General features: G+C 45.2%; 1 protein-coding gene across 9 annotated transcripts in view; it reads right to left on the bottom strand.

Annotated features, from left to right (window-relative positions):
* Positions 1–26,425, bottom strand: part of NCAM1 (neural cell adhesion molecule 1) — a 320,188-nt gene that overhangs the window by 46,542 nt on the left and 247,221 nt on the right. For 6 of the 9 annotated variants that reach the window (XM_060160402.1, XM_060160403.1, XM_060160411.1 and 3 more), the window contains exons 2-9: positions 20,574–20,648; positions 18,683–18,901; positions 17,513–17,656; positions 17,003–17,140; positions 15,568–15,685; positions 14,978–15,141; positions 7,490–7,632; positions 1,441–1,470 (exon numbers count right to left, since the gene is read on the bottom strand). In XM_060160402.1, the coding sequence (XP_060016385.1) occupies positions 1,441–1,470; positions 7,490–7,632; positions 14,978–15,141; positions 15,568–15,685; positions 17,003–17,140; positions 17,513–17,656; positions 18,683–18,901; positions 20,574–20,648 (1,031 nt within the window). The remainder of the gene's footprint in view (positions 1–1,440; positions 1,471–7,489; positions 7,633–14,977; positions 15,142–15,567; positions 15,686–17,002; positions 17,141–17,512; positions 17,657–18,682; positions 18,902–20,573; positions 20,649–26,425) is intronic. The other 3 variants (XM_060160405.1, XM_060160406.1, XM_060160410.1) reach the window with 1 other exon arrangement.

Below are 26,425 nucleotides of genomic sequence, written 5' to 3'. Positions count from 1 at the left end.
ACATCTCCTTAATGCTCCCTGATAAATCTCAGCTCCTCTTCTAGCCCCGTCTAAATCTGAGTGACGGGGAAGATGCACAAGGCCAAGCAGAACGAGAGGGGTAGTGGCTCAGGAGTGGCTGAGAGTTAACCCTTCTTTTCTCCCTTCCCCAATGCCAACGAGAGCATGACTTTTGGGCAATAAAAACACCCAGTCTGTGACAGCACTCCGGGGGAGTGTTTACAGGAGGCAAGTGTTTTAGCGAGGGTATGCACCTAACTACAGTCCCTACGACGTGGAGGAAGGAACGATACAAAGAGAGCTTATAATGAATTAGATCTGACGACGGCAGGGTGCAGAAACTAGCAACAGTGCCTGGGGACAGGCAGTCAACTTTTAAATATTAAACGGCATTAAATATTTATAGCTATGACCGGAACACGTGAGTTATGTGTTCTGAATAATTATCATTTCCGAAAGACCGGAGGATGGGTTTACCCAATTAAAATATAGTCTACAGGATTGCCATATTCAGCATTTATAGTATTATACAATATCAAAGTTCCATCTGGAGAGAAGGCTACTTTTTAAAAAAAAGTATTTATAGATGAGATTCCTGAACTTCATCTAAAACATACTGTTTTTTATTTCACTATCTGTCACTTAATCACACAAATCTGGTCAAGAATGATAGGATGATCATCAGTAGGGTCTTGGGGATGTAGCGATTCCAGTCTAAAGATTTATATTTAGCTTCAGTTTTCAAACTAAGTCCCACATTACCCAAACTGGAGCAAGCAGTCAGAGAAATTTCAAAGGCTAAATATGCTACTGACTTAAAAAAAAAAAAAAAAGAACCATTTGTGACAAATCATTCTAATCTCATAAACTTAATGCTCTATAACAGTAACATAGATATGTTTAGCAATTTGGGAAAACCAATGAGAGATGCCATTTGCATTGCTCCGAGATGAGATGTGATGTGGTAATTTACCAAAAGACCAGTCAGGATAAGATAAGTGAGCAACAAGATGAGTTGAGCTGGAAAGGTAAGGGCTTGAGTGGGTTTTTAGATCATTAACTCTGTGACTTTATGATCCAAAGCCACATCAACCAGGTAAGAGTCAAAAAACTTGTATCATTTCAAAATGCCTGGCCTGGGAGTTGGGGCCATTTATTTCTCTAAGTATAATTACCTGGATGTGATTTTATCAGCACCAGCAAGAGAATAAGATCCAGTTTTAGGAAATAATAAGGATTTGTTCATCCACTCCCAACACAGCTTGTTTGCTCATCCTAAAGTGACACTATTGCTAAGTAATGTCTACCACTATTGACCTATTCGTTAATCTGACTAAATTACTGATTAGTTTTAGCATGTCTGGTTATTAAACTGCAATGGTGAGTTGAACTGTAATGCTTTCAAAACTACAGACTGGCTAGTGGTCAGGTAAGCTATACCTCTTGCTTCTCTGGTCGAGTCCACGAAGCCTGTAGAGAACAAGATATAAAACACAACAAGAAAGCAGTAAAATTTTACAACATGTTGCTTTAGAGAACTGATGTATCACACTGCATTCCGTGCACATGCAGCTTCTTTTAATTCAGAACTTTTTCCAAGGCCCACTTTCAACGGTGTGTTTACTACCCGATTTAATTTAGGATTTAGCTTATGTTCCGCTTTCTTCCCCCACTTATGCACATTAAGATGTAGAATTCAAAGGTAAAGCCTTTCCTAATCTTTGGAAGACGTACATATGGATACCAGCAGATATATCAGACTGCTCCTGTTCCAAAACATCTTGAACATTCCTCGTAATATTAGGTGATACTACTAGTTCTAACCACACAATCTAGAGATACTTCTAGAGTAGGTTTCCTCCTTTGGATTTTATTGGACAGCTCATCACCAATATACTATTTTGTGCTCATGCATTTTGTAACTCTTTGCATGCATTCTATTAAAAATCAAATTTTTATTTTAAAAAAAGGAACAAAGAAAGGAGCAGAAGGGTACATTAGGAATGAGAAGTATGCCCTTAAGACAGGAAGCTTTGAGGATACTGAACTCTGAGTGCTATGGTACGTTCCAGTTGGTTCTTAAAGGCAGAGGGACGCCCAGATGACATGCAGGATTAAGCGTTCACCGACTTCATCAAAGATGGCATTCACAAAGGGGGTTTAGGTATCTTCCTACCCACATCAAGATTTTTATTTATCCAGCACTGGGGAATCTACTATGCTTACGGTTTTTCTGATTTCACGCTGGGAGTCAAAACTATCATACATGCATTATTCTTTTTATTAGATGGCATGACTGCCTGATTGTCCCTCACGTTCAGATGGAAGAAGGATAGAAACGACGCCAGAGACACAGTAATGCAATCCCGGGAATGCAAACGAGTTAGCAAACATTCAGTAAGAGTCCACTAAATGCAAGGAGCTTTTGTGAGACATGAGGATGGAGGTGTTGAATTATGTCACATGATGTTGGCATGAAGAAGAAAGTGAGAACAGAGGAACACGCATAGACCAAAGTAACAGCGGGCCAACATGTCAAATGTGGTTGCCGTTTCCACATCACTTAAAAGCTTGTCCGTCACATGCCAGGGCTACATGAATCAAGACAACTTTCAGGGGCCCTATCATATGGAGTTGTTTGTTTTTCAGATACAATTCTTCCTGTGTCTCTCCTAACTTACTGTGGTTTTGTGGCTTTTAGAATAAGTAGGTGCTAGTAACACAATGCTTATAGTAGCCTGACCTGTGTGCCTGGTAGGATAATAGGATATATCTCGACCCTGATCATTTGATGAAGGCATGTAGCCCACTTTAAGACAACCTGATATGCAAATATACATACTTAAAACCTAAACTAGTATATGATTAGCAGTGCTCCCAAAACTTTTAGTTCCAGTTTCTTTTAATATTTGCATGTTTTATGATCTTACACACAAGTCTGTAGGAGTATGTATACAAATTAAAGTGAAGTGAAGTGATAGACACTTATCCTAAGTATTCCCTGTTATATTTCTGCCCACATCCTGGAAAAACTAGACTCCAAACTGCTCAATGCAGGCACCTTTCCCAACGTTTAAGAGTGAGCACCTGTTTTACACTGAATGAGGAATTCTCTCTGGTGAAAAGAAACTTCGGTTTCTAGGGAATTCAGAATTTCAAAAGGTTTCTCTGTTTTGTAGGATACTCTGTTTACTCAGAATTCAAGGTTCATGAAATGCCTTTCACTTATTTCTATCTCTTCTGATCTCAACTCTTTGCTCCTCTCCTTCTCCTTAGACATTAAGGCTTCACAAGCCTTTCTTTCCCAGTCTCTTCAAAGGCACTGGTATGTTCAAATGAGCACCCACTGACTTGTTCTGCCAGGGAGAGAGTATATAAATTACCATCCAGGGCTCTCACTCAATATGTAAATGGTACCTGGAATTTGGCACCACTCACTGTGGCAATTTAAAACACGAGCCTCGATATGATGGGTAATAAAATGATGTGGATGCACAAACTTCAGTTACCACGATGACCTCCATACACATCGATCAAACTGACCCATTACGATATTCAAATTGTTTTTGTCAACAGACTAGTGACCACTAAGAAATGGATTAACCTTCAGACAGATGATCTCCTCTAATGATCTTAGTGACCCAAACTTAGCCTAGCTATTATCATTTGTTGAGTGAAACCAACTCAACTAGCTGAAGCCGAACGGATTGATTAGAATCAATCTTAAATGAGTGACTAGACTAAACCTAGAGACATTGTCAAAGACAGTGTGACTTTTGGGCTCAGTGTACTGGTTTTTGCTTTTCTTCCCTTCTTTTTTACATGAAGAACTCCCGTATTCCATTAGAAAGTCACCACAAGCCTATGAGTGAAAGCCTTTTCTCCCCTCTCCTCCTAAAAAGGATTAACACTAGATTCAACTAAGCAGTGAAGCAAAAGACCAAGCTGCTTTAATCAGCTTCTGCTGTCACTAACGTTATTAAAGGGAGCATTGAGCCTTCCATGAAAGTCATCAGAATCAGAAGAGAGCACCAAGGCATTATGTGCTCCACCTCCGGGCCACTCACCCCAGGGAAGCGCCGGTGGCATTCTAAGGGCTCTGTACTTGACCATGTTCCAGTCAACATTTTTATCAGTGACTTGGACAAAGATATTTCAAACAAGCATTCATACCAGGTTGGAAGCAACAGCTAATAGAGATGCTAGATGGCAGTTGCATGGGGAAGGCTGAATTGCCTGCCCTTGGGTCTTATGCTTAGAACTGGGGTCACCATCGACTGCTATGCCCCATTACTTTGAACAAACATAGATAAAACAGGGGGCACCTACATTGATTGAAAGGCCCTGGACCCAAAGAACTCTAAAGACAGTTCTGATGAAAGCCAGTCCTGACTGGTCAGAAAGATGGACTAAAATAGTCGTTCTCAAGCCAAGGAGTGTTCCTGTATGTGACGCTTTTGGTAATGACAATGATTAGAGTTGGTTACTAACATTTAAAGGGAAGGGACTAGGGATGTTAAATATCTTGCAATGCACAGGACAGTCCCAGTGAAGAAAGAGTCTTCCCAAACTGTCATTTGTGACCCCCACTGAGAAATACTGGGTTGCAACAAACAAAACACTTTTTAATAGAAATAAATATAAAATTCTACATTATTGGTTAAGCAATCGATTGCATAAGGACAGGACAGGACAGGGGATATGCGGCTTAAATGCAGTTCAACAGGAGACAACAGAACGAGGAAACTGCTAAAGGGTTAACGTGGTGTTGACAGCATTTCAGTGTCCAGATCAAGGGAGCAATGAGCCAGGAAGTCTGCATTAGCTATACTGGGCACCACAAAGTTATAGGGGACACTAGGAAAGTGAAGCTCTCTAGTACAGGACGGCTAGAAAGGTGAAGGGTGTGGAAACCGCAAGATAAGAGCAGCAGTGAAAATAACTGGATGTGTTACAGGGCAGAAGGCTGACTAAAGGAAAACTGGAGAGCTAGTTAATGGCTCTCACACAAAGGACTGGGAGGCTGAGAAGTGGCAGGGGCAACGAATCAGGGCCTCTTGACCATCAGTGTTGGCCACCTGACTGCAAAGAACTGACATTGTCAACCTTCAAGCAGGGGCTGAGTGACTTTTTGGCAGTGAGACTAGATAACCTCCAAAGGACGCTTCCTTCCAACCTTCTATGGTTCTGGCAGGTTATGTGATCTGCTTTCTCAGGAGGCTTCTTTCCTTTCTCAGGAGAAACAATTGGCTATTCTTACTGCTCAGCGCGTAGTCTTGACTTTCAAAAGAAAACTGTTTTCTTGCCCTCCTATAATTCTGTGACCCTAATAATCTTGATACCTAATTATCAATATGTATAATGCAACTTCAGCTGGAGGAGAAAACGAGGAGCAGCTGTCAAAGTAAAAGTGAAATTTACTATCTGGAGACCACCTGGCTCACGAATAGGCCATCTCTGTTTTCTTAATTTTTAGCCACCCCCCAGTATAAGATGACTATCATGCCTCTTTGATGTCAATATGTAATGAGTAGAAATAGCAATTTTTCTATACAGCGTTTCGTTTAGGCAAATATGCTGGTCGGGGGTCACATCACTGGCCAATCTGGAAGGCTTGTTCTAACACTGATTCATTCATGTCGCAGTAATGTCACTTGAAGGCGGTCCACAGTAAAAGAAAGCGCAATACAACCTATGTGGCTGGGCTTCAATAATTATCTCAGATTGAGACTAATGATCTACATTGATAATTGAACTATGCAAAGCCTACTTGGCTTGAGATGGTCTCTGTTAGACACCTTTGGTTTTAATATTTAGGAAGTATGAGTGTGTATTAATGCCTGTTTTTTTGTTCTCATTCTATAAAAATGAATTCACAGATACAAGCCAGAAGGCCCACCTATTAAAGGACCTGAGGTAGGCACAAATCTTAATAACTCTTCTGGTCTAGCTTGACCGTTGAGCTACTCCTAGGAAAGATATAGAATTTAAAACCATCATTCATCTGGGGTAGATGTTATTTCTGTCCTTCCCTCTAGATCAAAGATATACACTGGGTCATTCTGGACAAATCTACTCTCAAGCCTGATGTAGAAAAATCTTCCAAGTGGCAGCCCTGTGGTTTAAGCCTTGAAATGTACATTCAATCCACGTAACACACACGATGGGAGCTAAAATCTGAGCTGAGGGTTTAATTCCAATGTTGATAAAGTATCCAAGTAAACTCTACATTACTTAATTCAGTTGATTTTCACAATATCAAACAGCATATGCAAGTTTCAAAAATACTTAGCAGTTCCTCGGTTGAGTTTTTGTTAAGTTGAATTGAACTCTGGAGGTAAAACTTGCAAAAATTAATGGGTTTTTTTGGAACAGCAATTTCTGTTCCTCTTGATTTAGTTTTGTTTTCTATTAGTAGGAGAGAAATCAGTTCTTCAAATGCAAATCCCAAATTTGGCTCTGAAATTTCACGCTATCCCTTTTTAGCTTTAAGTCTACCCTCTCTAGGGATTTCCTTTAGGCAGGCAGAAGAGTGAAGATCTATCTTTTGTGACATCCTAGTCAATCAGCAATCCATTATAAATGTTCTTTAAGGCTAAGGCCATTACTCCTTGAATAGGTGACAAAGCTCTGGCCAACTAAAACGAAGCCATTACTACAGGATATATGAGATGAGATTGGTTTAGGTTGCTTTAAAACCAAGCTTCTGCCTGCCCCTGTCTTTTGGCCCACTCAATAGCAAAAGGCTGCCTGATGTGGGGTTACCTCAATTTTTACAGACTGTTAATAATAAAGACAGCTTTCCAGCGGCCTATAAATCCATGTGCTTGAAAGCTAAATCTTCCCAGTCATTTAAATTTGCCAGGAAGGTTGCTATAATGTTCTTCATCTCTCAGAGAATATATTGTAGAACCTGGTGTAATCATCATCACGTAGAAACTGCTAATTATTTTTGCCTTTAGAACAAAATGATACGCAAGTGTGGCCGAGAATACAGGCAGACACAAAGGCAACCAAGCTTTTGTGCATATAGTGCATGTAGAGCATGAACATACAAATCACAAGGAGAAGAATTAATAGGCTCATCATGATCCCTATTAGTTCCGGGACACGTTTCCCTGGGTGCTCCTGAGATGATGCTAATATCACCCAGTGCACTGGGACCTTCACTTCCCTTGCTCCTCCCAGCTCCATAACCTTGGTTTGAAAATCACTATCCCCTTCCTCCTTGCAACGTCTAACCTAACCATACCCACTACCATCACACCCCTGCAAATCCATGCAAGAAACTGTGCCCCTTCCATCTCAAGGGGATGCTGAGAAGGCCACAGCCAGGGAAGGATGGAGGAAGGGGGCCATAGGACCTGGCTGCAGCCTCCAGTGACCACATCCCATTTTCTGGTTCACCAAAGAGGACTGGGCATGGGGCAGACTCAATCCACGTAGAGTCTGCGTTCCATGGCCCTGAAACTCTTGGGCGACATTATACCTTTTCTTCGCTGCTGATGTTTCGGGTGGATGTTCTCCAGGTGATTGAGGGAATGGGGTCTCCTGAGGCTTCACAGGTAAGTGTGACCTGCTCCTCTAGTTCCATGGCAGTCTGGTTCTCTACGTAGGTGATTTTGGGTTTTGCTGAAAAGACAGAACACTTCCATGAGTTTGACATTTTTTTAGCTTTCCAGGTTTGAATTATAAAGGCACCATTCAACAAAGGTTATCAACTTATTAATCATAAGGCCCTATTCTAGGTGTTGTATGAGTTAACGAGCTGAACCCCCCCAGCAGCTTACAATGGAGCAGGCATATGATGACACCAAAGTGACAGTAATAAGAACATCCCATATGGGGAGAGTGTGGAGGGTGGTGGTGCAGGAGGCCTGAGCAGAGGAAGAGCTCTCCTCTGGCTGAGTCTTTATGAGGAGACAGTTTTGGGGCTGTCTTTGGGGCTGGGTTGTGAGATTTTCAGTACGTGGAACTTTGGATGGACACGGAGTCATTCCGAGTGTAGAAAGGCACGTGAATGAAAGCAAAGAAGCAAGAATGTGTGGAGAGAGGGTGGGGAAGAGAGCAGAGCGTCAGGGTCTGCGTGTCTGTGCCTCAAAGCAGTGGGAGACAGTGCTGGACCCAGGCAGAGAGCATCTTGATTGCCCGGTTACAACTCTGGCTTGAATTTTATCCCCTGCCTGTTGGAGACCCACAGACAGTGTTTAGTCAGAGGAATGAAATGCTCATTTGTATTAAAGGAAGGTTAATCTAGGCAAAATTGAAGATGGAGAAAACCCGAAGGTGGGAAAACCAACCTGGAAGCTCTGGCATTGCCCCAGATGTGACATAATACAATCCTGAACGTCCTCTCGGGGGGTGGAGGGGGGGGAATGGAGGAGAAAAGGCAGCTTCAAGAGAGATGCTGAAGGAAGACTTTACAGGAAGTGGAAGCAAACAGAGGGCAAGTAGAGATGGGAAGAATCCAAAGAAGAAATTAGGAGTCCAAATGACTCTGAGATTCTTAATACCTAGGAGGGTTGTGTTAGCATTAACTCAAGTAAGGAAACGTGGTGGGTGACTCACTGGGGGCTGGGGAGTGGGCTGGGGCTTGGGAATAAGATGAGTTGAGATGAGCTCATTTCCCAAATGTTCTGGGAAATGCAAGAAAGCACAAGCATTCGAAAGCTGAGTTTAAATGTAAAAACATTAGAGAAAATTGAATTTTCCCAATTTAAAACAATTATCCTCTGAAATCACTATACTCTGAAATCCATCGAAGAGAAAAGATAACACTGCACAAATATAACTTATTTCACTAATAGAGAAAAAGGCTAGGCTAGATAAACAAACAAACAATAAATAAATCAGAATTATGGATAACTTTTGAAAGAATTACATTTCCTTTATATTCAAATTCATACAGTAACTCCAAGTAGACTATTAAAACTACTGCTTATTACATATCCTCCAAGTTGAGGGCTTAATTGTGTTTTAATAAACAGAAAGCAAAGATGGAGCTGTGCATTTTCTGTAGCAAATATCTACTTCTATATAAGATGACTCATTTAGTTCAAATATTCTCCTACAGTTAATCTGTACTAATGGCCTGCTGATAGCAAATCCTTTTTTAAAAAATAAATAAATAATTAATTAATTTTGGGGGGCTGTGCTGGGTCTTCGCTGAGGTGCACGGGCTTCTCTAGTTAGTGGTGCCCGGGCTCCAGAGTGCTGGCGGGCTCAGTAGTTGTGGTGTGCGGGCTTAGTTTCCCCGCGGCATGTAGGATCTTAGTTCCCCAACCATGGATCGAACCCGCGTACCCTGCACTGGAAGGCGGATTCTTGACCACTGGACCACCAGGGAAATCTCCGCAAACACTTTTTTTTTTTTTGAAATGTATTTTATTGTGGTAAAAGTCACATACTATAAAGCATACTATTTTAACTATATTTAACTGTACAGTTCAGTGGCACTAAGTACATTCACATTGTTGTACAACTCTCACTGTTATCCATCTCCCAGATTTTTCACTTTTCTAAACTGAAACTCTGTCATTAAACACTAACTCCCTATTCTCCCTCCCTACCCCCTACTCCCCAGCCCCTGGCATCTACCAACGTACTTTCTGACTCTATGAGATTCCACTTAGATGAGGTACCTAGAATAGCAAATCCTTTTTGGTGGCTAGCACCCAGGCACATCTCAATCCAATGTGGTCAAATGATTACAAATTTGAACTGATGGAGCCCACATGAGTGAGGTTTTCCCACAGGAAGGTTCTGTGTCTATCTTGATCAATAGAACTTTCAAGGAGGTTATAATTCATATTGGACAGAGTGTTAAGTGTGTTGAACAGAAGGTTTTAGAGAGGTAAAATAAAAGTTGCATTTCTCTACTGTTAAAATCACAGATTGTAAAGTTAAAAAATCAGCCAAACAACTGAATTCACTGAACTGACAGTTGGTCTGGGGTCTGGAGGCAGCCACAGGAAGGCTGACTTTCTGGCCTCTTGGAACCTACATGGACATTGTGATCCAGACAGTGTTTGCTGACCTTGTCCCACTCCACAGTGCTTTGTCCTGGCAGCAAAAGGTTAGCAGAAGACAGACAAGGGCCAGTTAACATCTATTAATAATATCTGGTCTTGGTGACTCCATTTCCCAGATGGTTATAAAGGCTACACTGTGTAAGTCTTTGAACAAGGCAAAATATATTCTTGTTAAAAACATGATCAACAATGGCTAATTTTGTATGGGCTACAGAGGCTGTTGGAAGGAAGGCAAGCTTCTCGCTGATAACTTATTCCTTTCTGCACTTCAGAAGCAATGCTATTGTTGGAGCTAACTGAAGGCTTAGAATGCTGCCTTGGAAATAGGATAGCAACACCATTTATTGTCCAGACTGGGGCATTCTGGAGAGCTAAAGGCATGCTCTGAATAATTACTCTGGGATGATGGGCTTCACTGAGCAGACAGGGACAGATGTGGGGTCATCCTGCTAATGAAAGCATCCTTCCTTCTGAACACCAGCATCTAGAAGAATCTCTCCAGGTTTTATCTGTGGATGGTATGTGCACCATCTTAAAGAACCTCCGTTCTCAGCCCTTGTGACTTTGGATCCCTGTTTTGTTCTCTACCTGCCGCCATGGGACTTAATGCCTTAGAATGTTCCATTGCACCTCTCCCCACGGACCCTCCTGTGAGCACAGCTGTCTTTGTGAGTTTTCTAAGCATGCTTGCTCTCTCCATCCAGCACATCCATGGCTCTGCACCTGGCCACTGAGGGCCAGACTTGTCTACTCTAACTCCATTCCAGGGTCCTGCAAGGCCCAGGAGGGCTCCAGGGCCCCTGCTTCCCTGCACTGAGGTGTTGGGCATGACAGAGTACCCCTTCGTTCAGGAGCCTGTTTGCCCTTTGCTGTAACTCACAAGGGCTGCTTTGGTCCTAAGGGGTCAGCTAAGCAAAGCTTCTGCCCACTGGTGAACTTGCCTCAGACCACAGCACCATGAGGCCTCAAGAGCATTCGTACGAGCATAATAAGAATCTGTGGAGACAAAAATACTTCTTCAGAAGGGCCCAGGGGAGGGGAGCAATGGAAATTCACTGCCAAGTTTAAAGGAAGGGAGGATGCTCTTAGTAAAAAGAGCTTCTGGCTGGTAACTAGGGCAGTGCATGCTAGAACACGTCCCTTTCTTAAGAAAAAATGGTATGACTTAGGATAAACGGTAGTCCCTAATTTAGGTATGTCCCTTACACACTAATTGCAGGCCCTTCTTGAAGCCAGAGTTCTGAGAACTTCTTTACTATCTAAGCTACAGGCTTCTTTCCTCCTCTGAACTCTGCTGCTTCTGGGGAACCTACCCCATTTCTCCCCAAATGCTGGTCCCCGATGGCAAGGCAGAAGGCCAAGGAGAGGGAAGAAGGGGCTGAAGAAAGATGAAGTCCCAACTAGCTAGCCCTTCCCCACCCGGCTCCCAGGCCTTAGTACCAATCTCCAAAATCCATGGGGAGGCAAGAAGGAGGAGGAGAGAAAGGAGGTCAGGAATGTGAAATGAAGAGAGAAAGGAAGGTATACATGGGGTACCAGGTTGCTCCAAGGAGATCATGTGAACTCTCCTCAGGATGTTACAGAGGAGGATGGGGCCCAGATTAGAGGTGGATGGGGCCCAGAGGATGGGGCGTCTATGATCATTTTACCTGTCTCTGCAGGAGTCGGCCCACATCTCCTTGTTTGCTCTACTGGGCTGCCTAATGAACATTCTCCCAGCTGCAGTCTTGGGAAAGAACTGTGGTAGTGGAGTGAGAGACACAGAGAGAGAGAGAGAGGGAGTGTGTGTGTGTGTGAGAGAGAGAGAGAGAGAGAGTGTGTGTGTATGAGAGAGAGAGCGTGTGTGTGTATGTGAGTGTGTGTGTATGAGAGAGTGTGTGTGTGCATGATGGTGTATGAGAATGTGTGTGTGAGTGTGGGTGTATGAGAGACAGTGTGTGTGTGTGAGAGTGTGTGTGTGTGTGAGAGAGAGAGAGGGAGTGTGTGTGAGTGTGTGCGAGAGACTGTGTGTGAGTGTGTATAAGAGAGAGTATGTGTGAGTGTGTGTGAGAGACTGCGTGTGTGTGAGAGAGTATGTATGTGTGAGAGAGGGAGTGTGTGCATGAGTGTGTATGAGTGTGTATGTGAGAGAGTGTGTGTGTGAAAGAGGGAGTGTCTGAGTGTGTGTGCGTGAGACAGTGTGTGTGTGAGAGAGTGTGTGTGTGAGTGTGTGTGTGAGAGAGAGAATGTGAATGTGTGTGTGTGTGAGAGAGAGTGTGTGTGTGATGCAGGAGGGAATCTGTGGCAAGGGAGGAGGGTGGAAATACAAATCCTGACGTCCCACAGTTCCTGCATCCTACTTTCCCTGCCTCCTTCCCTGGACTCACCCACCCTCTTCACCTTAGCACAGCCCCACATGGCTCTTGACACTACACATTCCTCCTTCCTGGGGCAGCCATCGCCACCAGAGAGGCCTGGAACAGAAGCCAAGATCTCTTCTTGACCAGCCAAGTTAGAACTGAGTGTACTTCCGTAGAGAAACCACGTAACGCATGGAGGTAAAGGCAGAATCCACCAGTCATTCCATATGGAATTCAGACGTCATATGTGTTAAACTGGGTTTCATGGAGGAGTGACCACCACTGCTAGCCCAGGGAATGGATGTGAAAGCTTGGGTTTGAGTCCCGGCTCCTTGGGTAGGACACCTAATCTCTCTGTGCTCAATTTCCTCACTTGCATTATGGGGATAAAAATTAAATCTACGTCATAGGATTGTGATGAGGTTAAAAGAGGTCATTTATGGACAGTACTTTACATACAATGTGCTAGGCACATTATACGTGCTCACTTTGTGTTGGGTATTATTATTATTACTTTATGGAGCTGATATCTAAAAGAAGTTCCTAAAGACAAGTGATTACATGTTTCCAGGTTTATCCCCCTGCCACATACGTTATGCTTCATTCATATAAAACTAATTGTGATTCCCTCATTTATTCAAACACGGGTGTCTATTATATGCCAGGTGATGTTCTAGGCCCTGGGGGTATGCCTGTGAGTGGAGCAGACACAGTCCTCGTTCACAAGTTCACATTCACCACAACATTGGCTCTTCCGGCCTCGATGCCTGTGTGGCCTGCCCTGAAAGGCTTGTCCACCTCTCCTGCCTCTGGGAAACTCCCACTTGGGAAAAGCATATCATCTTCGAACACTTCTCTAACTTCTGTCACACAGGACCAGAAATCAAATCTTTTCTTATTAAACACTGTGCATATTGCTATTATGAAGTCATTATAATGGGTTATTAAAAATGTCAGCACTGATTATCTCCGTTAGCCTGTGAACCCACTGATGAGAACAGAGTGCATATCATTCATCTTCGTAACCTGGGCAATGGCTGGGCCCACAGCTGGTACTCAAATGTTGTTAACTGACACCATCTATTATAACTTATAGGCTTATATGTTTATGTCCCTTTTTGTGCTTCTCAGGGTCAAAAGACCATCTCTTACTCATCTCTGTAGCCCCTCGCCCAGCAACAAGGGCGCTTAGTAAATACTTGTGAAAATTAAGGAATACATCAACAAATGCATCTGTCTTTCATCTAGAAAAACTTAAAATCACAGTGACTGGGGTAGATAAGCCAGAATCAGAGAAAAGACTGTCAAGAATATTTTCCAAGAAGTTTAGCTTCACTTTCAAGTATGTACAGTTAATTTAGACCAAACTGATAACCTGTTTCTAAGCCCATTAATTAATTGTCATTAATGAGTAAACGGGATGCATCTGGGATAGCGGGTCCAATTGCACATAAACGCTTGGTTTTCAAAGGTCTATGTTTACAAACATCAATAAGTTCTCCTTATCAGGCTAAACAAGTGGGTCCCAGGCAGGTTCCCAAAGCGCAGGTGCTGGAACCACCAGGGAGCTGCATGCGCCAGGGCTGCCCCTGCGGTGTCTGTACTCCGGCAGCACCACGTACGGTGGACTCTCTTATCTGTGTTTTTAAAAAAGACGGGCAGACAGAGCTGAGAGCCACTAGGTTAAACATCTCTCTGCCACAAATTTGTCAAAGTCAGGTCAAAGTGCATTTCAACTCTAAATGAACGGAAGTTAACTGAGTTTATAGAGACGAAGTGAGTAGAGCTATGGAGGTTCTTTTCATGACTTTTATGACCCTGCTTCACACAGGCCAGGGAAAGAAGAAATGGAGACAGAGGCAGCCACTTGGTCACTAATATTTAGCAAGGGCCTATTCCGGAGTCTGGCGCTGTTTGGAATGCCAGAGATAAAGTGACGTATAAGAGTGGAGGCAGGAGAAATAACTCCCCAAACCAGTATGTAAATGAGATGAGTTTAGGTATCGAGAAGGGCACTGGAGAAGAGATGGGTGGGGTGAAGATAAGGGAGATGCACTGGCCAGAGCAGGGAGGGAAGGAGTCACTGAGAAGCTGATCTGAGTGACGCACTGACATCTGGATTAGGGATGGCACGAGGGTGGCTCACAGGGGATCTGGGGCAATGATATTCCAAGCAGAAGAAGCATCTAGTGTAACAGCCCTGAGACAGAGAACAAGCTTAGTGTGTCTGAGGGAGAAGAAGAGGGCTTCCGGGCTTGGAGAGCTTTACATGTAGAGCACAGCAGAGGCATGATGAGGTCAGGAAGGGAGCCAGGGGCTAGCTCAGATCTGGCCTCTGTTGACGGCAGGGCGTCTGGATTTTATTCTGGTTGCAATAGGAAGCCACTGGAGGACCTGAAACAGAGCGGTGGCGCTTAAGGTTATTCTAGCTACTGTGATTGGGAGGCGCTGAAGGGGACCGATGCATGGCTTGGACTAGGGCCGAGGTGGTGAAGCTGGCAAGAAGTCGGGTAGGTTCCCAGGCAGAGTGGACAGGGTCTTGCTGATGGACTGTGTGGGGTAAGCGGAGCTGTGGCAGAGGGGTGACCTTGACCTCCCTGTCCTTACCGAAGACCTTGAGGTGGATGGACGCATCCTGCTCGCCGGCCTTGTTCTCGGCGATGCAGACGTACTCGGCCTCGTCGTTCTTGTCCACCTTCCTGATGGTCAGCTCAGAGCTGTCGTCGCTGAAGAGGTACTTCTCCTCCTCATTCTCTATCTGCTCCCCGTCCCTGCAGGGCACAGAAATGTAAACGACCGTGATTTTGACTACAGAGCTAAGAGGTTAATTTTTAATTGGTTTCCATAAAACGCGGACCGAGCCCACACGAAAGACGGAATCTTCACAGAACGTTAAGACACCAAATTGTACTTCCTCGTGATTCCTCTACCCAAACCTCCAGTTCCGCCCAAGGGCTGCAAATTGCGCCCCCCGAAATTCCAAAGAGAACCTCTGGTTCTGCCCCACAAACTGAAAATGAAGGAATCCAATGCACACACAAGGCAAGAGGACCTGACAGAAAAGAATCCATTCTGCACCCAGAGCTGACGCTCCCCAGCCGCCCACCCCTGTTCCCTCGGAACGCCAACGCAGGACAGGCCCTGCAAGGTCTCCTTCTCCACTAGTCGGCGATAAAAAGCACGAGCCAGTTTCTTACTTTGTCCAGCTCATGGTGGGTTCTGGGAAGCCTTCGGCATCGCACACCAGGGTGACGGACTGGCCGAGGTTGGCGGTGGCGTTCACTATGCTCTGTCTGGCCTGGACGGTGGGCGGCACTGAAGGAAAGAAGGACTGTCAGGGGTGGCGGGGAAAACTTGGAAGGACCCGCTGGCCTGGAGAAGAGGCACTTCCGGGAGACCCCAGGTCAGATGGTCAAGAGTCCTGGGCAGCTGCACAGTTACTGTAAGGGATCTAAGTTCAGGTGTGCACTAAATAATTACTGTAAACTGGATCAATAATTCATCCACAAATGCACATTAGTACTTCTCAACAATACATAGTATTGTTATACATATAACAATATATAATATTGCTTTTCAATAATACAGATTTAGAAGCTATATTAGTATGTTTCGTTCATTTTACAATGGTATTCTATTTACAGTGGCTATTCATCATTATATATTTTCTTAATCAATGCATACCAATCTTACAACTACCATGATTGATGGAACTTGACTTTCAAAAGGGGGCTCCTGGGCTTCCCTGGTGGCACAGTGGTTGAGAGTCCGCCTGCCGATGCAGGGGACACGGGTTCGTGCCCTGGTCCGGGAAGATCCCACATGCCGCGGAGCGGCTGGGCCCGTGAGCCATGGCCGCTAAGCCTGCATGTCCGGAGCCTGTGCTCTGCAACAGGAGAGGCCGCAGCAGTGAGAGGCCTGCGTACCGCAAAAAAAAAAAAAGGGGGGGGGTGCTCTTGATGTTGGAAAAAATTAAAAACTGCTGCTTCTAGTGATTAAATGGTTAATACCAATTTGAAATGCACCAGCTCACCAAAGAGCGACATTTCTCTGGGACTGTCACAAACAACCCTGTGCACAAACGATTTTTTACCAAAGGAACGAGAGGGGGAGAGTTTGGCAAAAAATATATATCCATATCCAAAGCAATTTAACCATGATTTACTTATTTTCTTAGTACTGACATTTCCTGTAAACATCTTGTAAATGTCAGATCGATTCCACGGGTGTGTTTGTTTGACACTGCAAATTAAGATTAATAAGCCCACGGACTAGGATTCTGACTGTTCTGAGGCCTGAATTTATTATAATATTTTCTTTGAAGACTGAACCAGGGGACTAACTTAACAGTTACAGTAACCTCAAGGACAGTGAAGGATGAATAAGAATTTACTAGTAAGCATGGGGCAAGTTTCTAGTGTTATAAGATAATGAAGGACATTCCAGAACCGCACTAAAAGTCCCCACAGTTGAGGGAGACCCAAAGACAAGTGTGTTTAAAAACAAACAAACAAACAAACAAACAAACAAGACAAGGCAGAGGTTAGGGGTGGGCTGTGGGAAGGGGTGGACCCAGTTGCCACGGATGAGCCAAGGTTGTACCCGTGGAGAAAGCAGAACAGATCTCCTCACCATTCACAATGACCTGAATGTCCTTGAAGTTGATCTCCCCGCGTGCCAGGATCCTGCCTTCACAGCGGTAGGTGCCCTCATCGGTTTTCTTGATGCCCCGGATCTGGAGGTAGTTGTTGGTCAGGACTATGAATCGGACTAGAAGAGACAAGGCGCAGGTTCATCCAAGGATCAGTCAGAGGACTGGTACCTACAGGCAGGTGGCTGAGCCTTTCCTTCTGCCTGCTTTCAGGCTTATGGGGGGGCGGGACCTGGGAGTGGGGAGAGGCTCTAAGCTGCAATAAGAAAATGTGGCCCTGGCTCCAACATAGAGCCAAGGGCAAAAGTCTATTGGAAATCTGTCTTTTTCCTTGGAGAGAAAGTCAAGCGCTTGAACATACAAGCTATAGACATGCAACCTTTGATCTGGAAACGACATGGGGTTTGGGGACACTGGAATCTGAGTTTGGGCTAGAACGCCTCAGAAGCTGGTTCAGTGGCCCAGGGGAGAGGGCAGCTGCCAGGTCTCACCATCTTTTTTCAGGATGACATCTCGGCCTTTGTGTTTCCAGATGATGGTTGGGGGGAGGGAGCTGACCACATCGCACACAATCACGGCATCTTCACCCTCCCTGAACTCCTGCGGGGTTGGCGCGTTCTTGAACATGAGCTTCTCTGGAAAAGGAACAAGAGGAGAGTGAGGGAAAACGGCTGGTTCTCCCACAAAGATCCCTTTTCACTGGGACCATACTGCTTGGATTCGAGTCCATATATACAGTGGTACCAAAGGGGGTCCGACCCATCACTTGGCCAAAGATGCAGGCAGAGCATCTGGCACAAGGAGGGGAATATCTCACCCGTGTTCGGCAAATAGTGTCTATTCAAAGTGCTAAATTTATCACATGTTGTGCAGAAACGTGTCTACGGAGGGGAAGGATTGTCTTTACCAAGGGTCTTCGCCATGTGCGATGGAGCCAGTGAAACACAGTGCACAGGTAAAATGAACTGGTAGGACATTTATTCTACAACTAATAGGAGGGGCCACCAGTCCTTCCTCGGTCTCCCACTCTGTCTGGCATCCCATCCCCAGCCTGTCTACAGCAGAAAGAATTTTGAAGAACAAAACAGAAGAAAAGCAGGCTTATGGCAATAAATACTGTGACAATCAGTACTGTTCCATTGGCTGTCACCCATCATTACCCGGGCCAACAGGACAGATGCATGATAACAAGGTAATGAGGTGCCAGTGGGAACTACCCGCTCTGAGTGGCACAGAGTGTGCAGATAATAACCCCACACACCCCACCGAGCCTTTGCACTCCATTACCAGCAGGAAAAAGTGAAATAAGAGGGGATAAGCTGAAGTGTACAACAGTCAGTCAGCCCCTGGGGAAGGGAGAGGGGAACCCACCCTAGTCCTCTGGGAATGGTGTAATTTCAGTTTAGAGAATGGAGGCCAGTGGGAGATAGCTGTGACCAGCATGAACACAGTTGTGAGTTCGGAGCTGGCCGAGGATCATTTAAAAACGTACTGCAGCTCTTAGCTTGATGCAGAAAAGACTTAGGGAAAAGGAGGAAAGGGGCCCTGTCAAGCCCTCAGTGGGTCCTCTACTCCATTCCACTCTCTTTGCTACCCATGTGCCTTCCCAGACAAAGGAGGGAACAGGGAACACAGAAGAAGGAGAAGGGGGAGGATCTTACGGAAGATCTTCACATTGACCGTGGCCTCTGACTCGGTACCATCCTCTGCAGTGACCACGCACTTGTAAATGCCGGCATCATCGATGTTGGCATTGTAGATGGTGAGGGTGGAAGAAGAGTCATCGTTCCACACCACCGAGATCCGCTGCTGGTTCGGGGTGAGCTTTTCTCCGTTGGGGGAGAACCAGGAGACGTCTTTGTCTTTGGCATCTCCTGCCACTAAAGAGGAAGAGATTATTTTCAAAACGCTGATGCTGAAAAGACAACGACCTCTCCAGGGTGACAGTGGGTACTCAGTAAGAGCTACTAAGCAAGAGCTCATCAGGCTTGATGACAAGGGGGGGCGGGAATGACCGTTGATGTTGGTGGTTTCTGCGTTTAATTGTTATGTCTGTAACAGTATTTGGAAAGAACTCAACAAACACTGGTGCTGGTATTTCTCATAGCGGTCCCATCCCTAGTGAGGGAAGAGAAGAGATATTTATTGGGGACCGACTGTGTGCCAGGCACTAAGCTAGGAGCTTATAACCTCACAGAATGGGGGGCAAAGGGAGTTGTATAGCTGGGATCTGAGCTCAAGGCTAGCTGGTCTGAGCCAACTCATCAGCTTATTTTCCAGGGCTTAGATTACGGTCTCTTAAGTGCAAGATGAGACGCTGGCTAGTTTTGGAGTGTAGACTCCAACCACTTTCATTCCAGCATCTGTCTGCACAAACTGGCACGACTGTCATTTCAGCACTCCCGTCTCAGAGGGGCAAATGCATCTGCCTAAATGCTGCAAAGAAGGTAGCCAGCATCGCCTCTGCGTCCTTTCCCCAGGCACCTTGGGATACAGCTGCTGAGCTGTCCAGACGCTGAGCTGGAACAAGGGCTCTGGGATCCCCAGACATGGCTTTGTCCTGCCTCTCCGCACAGCACCCTTCCCCAGCCCACACCCCCCGCCCTGCAAAGATGCTTAGTGTGGAAATGAAGCAGCCTTCCTTTCAGGGCCCATCATGTTTTCAATAAATATCGCTATTTGCAAGATGCGCTCTGGGCTCCACGGCCGCACGTCCAGATCATTTCAATTGCTGTAACGAAGGCAAAGCTGGAAGGAACACATCCAGCGGCCACCAGTCGCCTCATCTGGCGCCAATCATGACAGCATTTCAAGGCCCCTCCCCGCCGAAAGCGACTTGCTCAATGCCAGTTTACACCTAGCTCAGCTCTTTCCTGGTCCTTTCATGTTCCAAATCCCAGGCATGTCACATACAGAGACTCCAAAGCCTCATAGGAAGCCTTTCCTCCACAGGACATTTACTGATAATTAGCTGAGCTGTTGAAAGGGAGGCATATTTTCTAAACAAAAGACAAGGACACCAGGTCCAACAAATTCTAAGCTCTGGTTGGGGCAATGGGACAGAATATTGGAATTCACTAGCGAGCTGGGAAACCCAGGGCACCTGTCCTCACAGCAAAGAGAGGTACTGGTACTCAGTTTTCTTTCAGGCACTCTTTAGGCCTTCTTGGATTGTCCTGCTCTGAGGGATTGTAATAATCCGTACACTGACCCACGGAAGCATTCTTTCTGCACCAGCCCTGCTCTCCAGTGTCATTCATGGGACTCTGGACGTACACAGCGCAGGGGGTCTGGGGGCTGTGCTGACTTCCCTAAGAAAATCCCTAGACCTCCTCCATCACGAAGCAGAAGTCCACACAGCACATTTCTCTGTCCTGGGGCAGCCTTGGTAAGGGAAGGAAGGAGCACTTCCCTGGCTCTCTGGTCACCCTGAGAGCCTGCCACAGGGTGACCCAAGATTCCAGGCGTACTGCGATCAGCTGGGTAGACACAGCCGCTGGCTCTGCTCTGAGGGGTGGGTTTCCTGAAATGCGGTGTGACACGGGCACTTGCCTTGGCATAGGAAGAATTTGGACTCTCCGACGCTGATTTCCCCTTGGCTGGGGACAATATCCACCTGCAGAGAAACTGGAAAAGACAATGTCCACTTTAGACACGCGTTTGGATTTCTGAGACAGAAACCAGAGCTCTGATTCAAAAACAGTCTCCCTGCTCACATCAAGAAAGAGTGAAGAGAGGTTGTCTGGGTTTTGAGAACTTGTTACCAGAGTTCCTCATGCCGAGGCCAGGAGTGGACAGGGTCCAGGCCATTCCCTGTGGAATGGGAACATCCTCTATCAGACAGTGCAGGGTCCCTTGGAAGATCTGGGGGTGACCTCTGCGCTAAAGGTTTCTGACCCTTTGAGAAGGCTCAGAGTCCTGCTCCAAAGAGCAGCACGTCTGGGATTCACGGCAACAGCAGCCCAGCCATTTCCATCAACCTGCAGCATCCCCACAGCTGTGTTAAGAGGGAAGCCTGCCGCTCCACAGCCCTGCACAGGGTTTCCTGCCACCTCCCCACGCCACGGAGCTTAACCACGACGGGGAAGGATTCAAGGTGAAGATCCAAGCTGATTTTGAAGCAGGGGATGCCAAACAAACGCTCACCTTACCTCACGACTATAGGACCAATACACCTCTTTGCATAAGAGGAGAGAGCAATCAAACATCGTCACCCCAAGTCGTCAGTCAACTCTTCTGAAATGCTGGAGTCTGTGCCCTACGGTCCCCTGAATCTCTTGGCCACTGCACTGCAATATTGGAATATCTATACGCTCCACTCCACCCATAAGACAAAATACATTGCACCAGATCTCACAGATTCCTGTATTCATGGAGTTCCTCGTTGATCTGCTTAGAGCAGATAACTGTTCTTCATGTAAATATACTTTTAGGGTAGGAAAAATGCTGTCATTCATTGGGATTCAACTTCCTTCTGCCTTTCCTCCTCTTAGGTGAAGTAAATCTGCAGGCTGAAAGCTAAGGGACGTTTGGTTCAATGCGTGTAGCTTCTCAAAGCCGGTACAAAGGAGGGGCCTGAACAAAATAGACCGAGTAATAGAGACTCAGCTAGCCGTTCCTTCTAACAGCCATTTTCTCTTCACAGTAGAACTGAGGGAATGCTCGTTGCCATGGTGATAGCCTTGCAGAGCTGCTGTGGGTCTCAGTCTGCACTCATTTGATGAAGAAGCAACCATGGTTGTGCTCAGTGGAACAGAGGGATCAAAGGGCCTGCTTGGGCGGGGAAGGGGGAGCATGGGGGCAACTCAGCTCTCAGGGGCGCAGCCTTCCTAACTGTCCTACAGACAAAGCAGCCCATGGAAAAACCCAGTAGAGGCTGCAGAGAAAGGGATGGTTCGGTGCGACAGGATCGGAACAGGGGAGGAGTCAGGGTAATGGTGAGGAATCGGGAACAGGCTGGGAGAGGATCCTGAGGGATCCACTGCGAGAATACGAAGTGGGAGTCCAGAGACTTCCAAATGCTGGTTCAAAAGAAATAGTATAGTAACTGAAGGGCAGCCTGTCTCTCTCTCCCTCAGTCAGTTTGCTGCTGATGACTCATTGGGGCCCGAGAATGGAATTCTTCCTGAGAACCGTGAAATGTCTTCCCCTACCTTTCCTGAATTTCACCCATAGTGCACAGAGCTGCAGTGGAATACAATGCCGGGGCCACGGCACCCGGGGGGCAGGAGTGCCCGGCGGTGGCAGGTTTCTCCCATCACTCTCTTCTGGATGGAATCAGGGCCACTGAGTTCTAACCTGAGGGAGCCAAAGGGGTCCGAACCATCACTATGTCCCGCCTCCTGATTTTCCAGGTCAGAAAAGAGAGGTAAAGTGACTTCCCTAAGGTCACATCTAGTGAGGACCAGGGTGGCCCCAGAGCCCAGGCCACCTGGTTCCCAGGTACGTGTTCTTTCCATTACGTAAGGCTGTCTCTACGAGTAGGGGATACAATGTTTCCACTCAGTTTAACAGATAATCCTGCCAAGCTGAGGCACTACCTTCAGATGCACGTCCCCTAAGAGAACAGAGCAAGCCCGCAGTATTTGGGGGAGTGCGGGGCCTTATAGAGGGGGCTACAGGCCAGGGCCATCCATCTTAAGGCCAACCAGGACCTTTGCGACCCCTGCCTGTGGCTCACGTTTGCATGCAACAACAGCCCTGTGAAGCCCAGAAGCTGCGCCGATGCCATCTGTCACCTAAGTGATGGTCCTTTCTGGAGTTTACTGGGGCATTCTTTAGAGAATTACAGGCATATTTCTGCCTGGAAAGTTCACTGGCCCATATGCTGTGTATTAGCAGCCAGCTTCAGCATATGGATCCTGTTACTCTCACAGAGCCCTTACTGCTTTGAGAAGGATTTTCTTATCCCAAGTGAAAAAACAGCCTTCATTTTTTTTCAGCTCTTTTTGAACAGAACATGACTCTCAAGAGGGAGGAGAACACGGCAAGGCTGAAAAGTTTCCATACTCAAATGTGGCCAGTATCTATCTTTGGGCCAAGGAGAGAAGTGAGAAATGAGAATTACAAAGGAAGTCCCGGCTTCACCAGATCCCATGCACACATTTATCATCACAGAGATTTTTTAAAGAAGAGATATCCATTTAGACGCCTGACCTTTTGCACACATGGAAAAGATAGTGATTTCTCCTTCTAGACGCCAGTCAAAGCCAGGTCAGAGGAGCCCCAGACTCTCTGAAAAGTCAACGCTTGGATGTTTTCCACCGAGGCACAATGGCTGATTATTCTTCCCCAAATGCAAAACCTTGAATTATTAGGTTTAATAACGGTAAGTGGAAATCCTGCTCTAAACCCCAAACTCTTTCCCTTCACTTCTTGTGGCCTTTTCCTTTATTACTGTATTAGTCCTCTCACTGCTCCCAATAAAAATTCCTGCCTCGACTTTCACCTTTCTCCAGTCGCAGATATAACTGAAATTTCCTCACCAGGCCTACCTCGGACCCTTTAGAGCAACTATGAAAACACTCCTCCCAGAAAAAGTATCTCATTTCTTGCTTTGCAGAAACATGCTCCGCAGAAACACGGTGTGTCATCTTAGATGCATCCAAAACACATGCTTATAAACACAGGTAGTTGGACCTGGCTGGGACGCAAGGGCAGGCTTTCAGTGTCCTCCCATAAGGACTCATCCCCAAGGCCTCTGGCAGCCAGGTCACACCTTCTGGTTTACAAAGCACACTTTGTTCCTTCACCTGAGGCTCACGACAATTCTGGGGTATAAAAAGGCCGATACTCTAGTCCCCATTCTACAAAAGAGGGAATCAAAACTCAGGGAAATGAAATAACTTGCCCAGGGCAACTCAGCTAATAAGTAGTAAAGTCAAGATTAAAAGTCATCTAATTTTAAGGCTCCAGCTCTTCCTCCTGCACTCCATAACTACCACTAATCTTTTCTTGGCCTCCTAATGGGCTCGTTATTGTTATTACCTATTAGTTACCATTTGCTCTTTTTCTAAATTATGGGCTAGAAAGAGCAGAGTGTACAAACATCTTATTATCAAGTTGCTGCCATCATTTCTACTCTAGTTAATTGTAACTGGCCTCTCTGTTCACAGATAACTGTAGCATTATAATTCCCATTTTACAGATGGGGAAGTGGAGGCTCAGAGCCCTAAGTAATGGTAATAGTGGGGTCAAGATTCAAAGCCAGGTCAAATGCATCCAAAGCCCCAGCCATTTCTCCCACGCTGTTCTATCCCTTGTGAACAGACAGAAAAAGCTGCTCTTGAGAATGGAATGAGTCCCTTCTCCATGTCTCATTTATAAAGTAAAATAACCCCATGAGAGACGTATATGTTTCAAAATGTGTTTTCTACTTAAGTGTATTTTTTAAAAAGTAATGCCTTGTTCTGAAAGATATGCCAACTTGTTTAGCAAACAGCTTCAGGTTGAGGTAGAAGTTTTGTGATTCCCAACTCCCTAGCAGAAGTAAGCTGTAAGTCTTAGTTGCTGAGAAAAAGGAATTAAAATTTCAGTTCTAAAGGTGCTAAGGCACTTATCAGAAGAGGTGGGATCTTACCAAAGCAGAGCAACAGAAAAAAATTATTCTGATTTCAAAAAGGAACTCATAGATTTCATCTGAGTCAGGAACTTCTTGCAGCAGTTTAATTTTACTGTTCTTTTCAGATTCTCATGTGCTTGAGGAAGTAGGAGCTGAAAGCAGAAATTGAGCCCAGGTCTCTCCCATAGCTAATTGACAGTCCTTCCTTGTTAAATGGTTATAAAGACACTGGCTCCTGAGGAAGGCAGACTGCAGAGATGCAGCAGGCCCAGGGCCAAGGTAGGTACACCTGAGGACCATGTTCTGGTCACCAATTTAAGAGATGGGTGAACGACAGAATCAGATCAATGACTATGCATCAGATAAAGAGATTTTCCAAAACCTATTTAATAACGGCTAAGGATTTTCGAAAAAGGCATCAAAGTCTAGTTCTACATTTATTTTCTCAGCTATTGTTCTAGAAGTGAGCCTTAAATATCACTATACTTAACCACTTTAATGGAGACTTATTTTTTATTTTTCAAAGTATACTAAAGTGTCTTTCATTTGACGGTTCTGTGGGAAATCCAGATGTTGGAACCAGAAGTGTGATAACCGAGGCACCCCCGCTTGCCTAGACAGTCTGCTCTCATTGTTAGCAAAGTACTCGAGGGAAGATAAAGGGCAACTTCACTGATAAACCAAAGAAACGCAATGAATGTAAAACTGAGACTCAAATGGCAGTCCTGTAGCGTGGGGAAGGCCATGGACTCTGGGCCAGCCCTCAGCTCTACCACTTCCTAACCAAGTGTAATCCTGGCCAAGTTATTTAACCTCTTGGTGCCTTTTTCCTAATCTGTAAAACAGGGAAAAACAGAACCCTTATCATAGGGCTGTTGGAAAGATTAAATGAATTAATACATGTACACTAGTCTCTGGCACATAATATGCATTTTATACTTGTTGTGTATTATTATTATTAATAAGCCTCTATCAACAACACTTCCCAAGGAAATTATTTTGGTTACTATTTTTGAGAGAAGCTATGTTTCCCTTTATGGTGTTAAATAAAGTCAACTTCCTGAATGATCCATGTGTTGGTCAGGTGGACCGATTCCACTCTCCACATTACTTGAAGATATTTAACTTGCCTGTCAGAACTTTATTGGTATAAAAGATGACTGAATTCAAAGCCAAATAAACAATAATGTAGGCACTCTAGCCAAGTCACTTCACCTCAGTTTTCTCATCTGTAAAATGGGGATGATAATAAAACTGAGGTCTTGTGGTTGGACTGTCTCACGGTTAAGAAGTCAGGATCTAGAGTCAGAGAGGCCTGGGTCCAAATTCCAGCTCAGATACGTAGTAACTGCATTCTCAGGAGCGTTTCAGGACCTGTGATTCCACATTTGTAAATGGACATAACAACTCAATCAATCTCGCAGGGATGTTGAGATGATATAGAGAAGTGATGTATGTAAAGTTCCAAACACAAGGTCAGGCTGTGCTGGTTGTCTTTTAAATGATAGCACATACATGATAGTACTTTGAACTCACACACACACACATACACACACACCCCAAACAAACAAAATCCCCAATAATGCTTGTAATGAGAATGAGGTAGCAGGAACTTCTTGTAGACTACTGGACTCAACTGTCCAAAATCTATTAAAGTGTGTGTGTGTGTGTTTATCTATGTGTATGTATGGGAACATCCACTGAAAGCATAGATAACAGTGTGTGTGTGTGTGTGTGTGTGTGTGTGTGTGTGTGTGTGTGTATGAATAGAATAATTCAACTTGTCAGATTGCTACTGTTGCAAGAAGCAGCTGGACATAGGTAACTTTTCTCATTTTGGGAG

This window comes from Lagenorhynchus albirostris, chromosome 9, assembly GCF_949774975.1.
Source record: "Lagenorhynchus albirostris chromosome 9, mLagAlb1.1, whole genome shotgun sequence".
Lineage (NCBI taxonomy): Eukaryota > Metazoa > Chordata > Mammalia > Artiodactyla > Delphinidae > Lagenorhynchus > Lagenorhynchus albirostris.
This window is presented reverse-complemented; position numbering and strand designations above follow the sequence as displayed.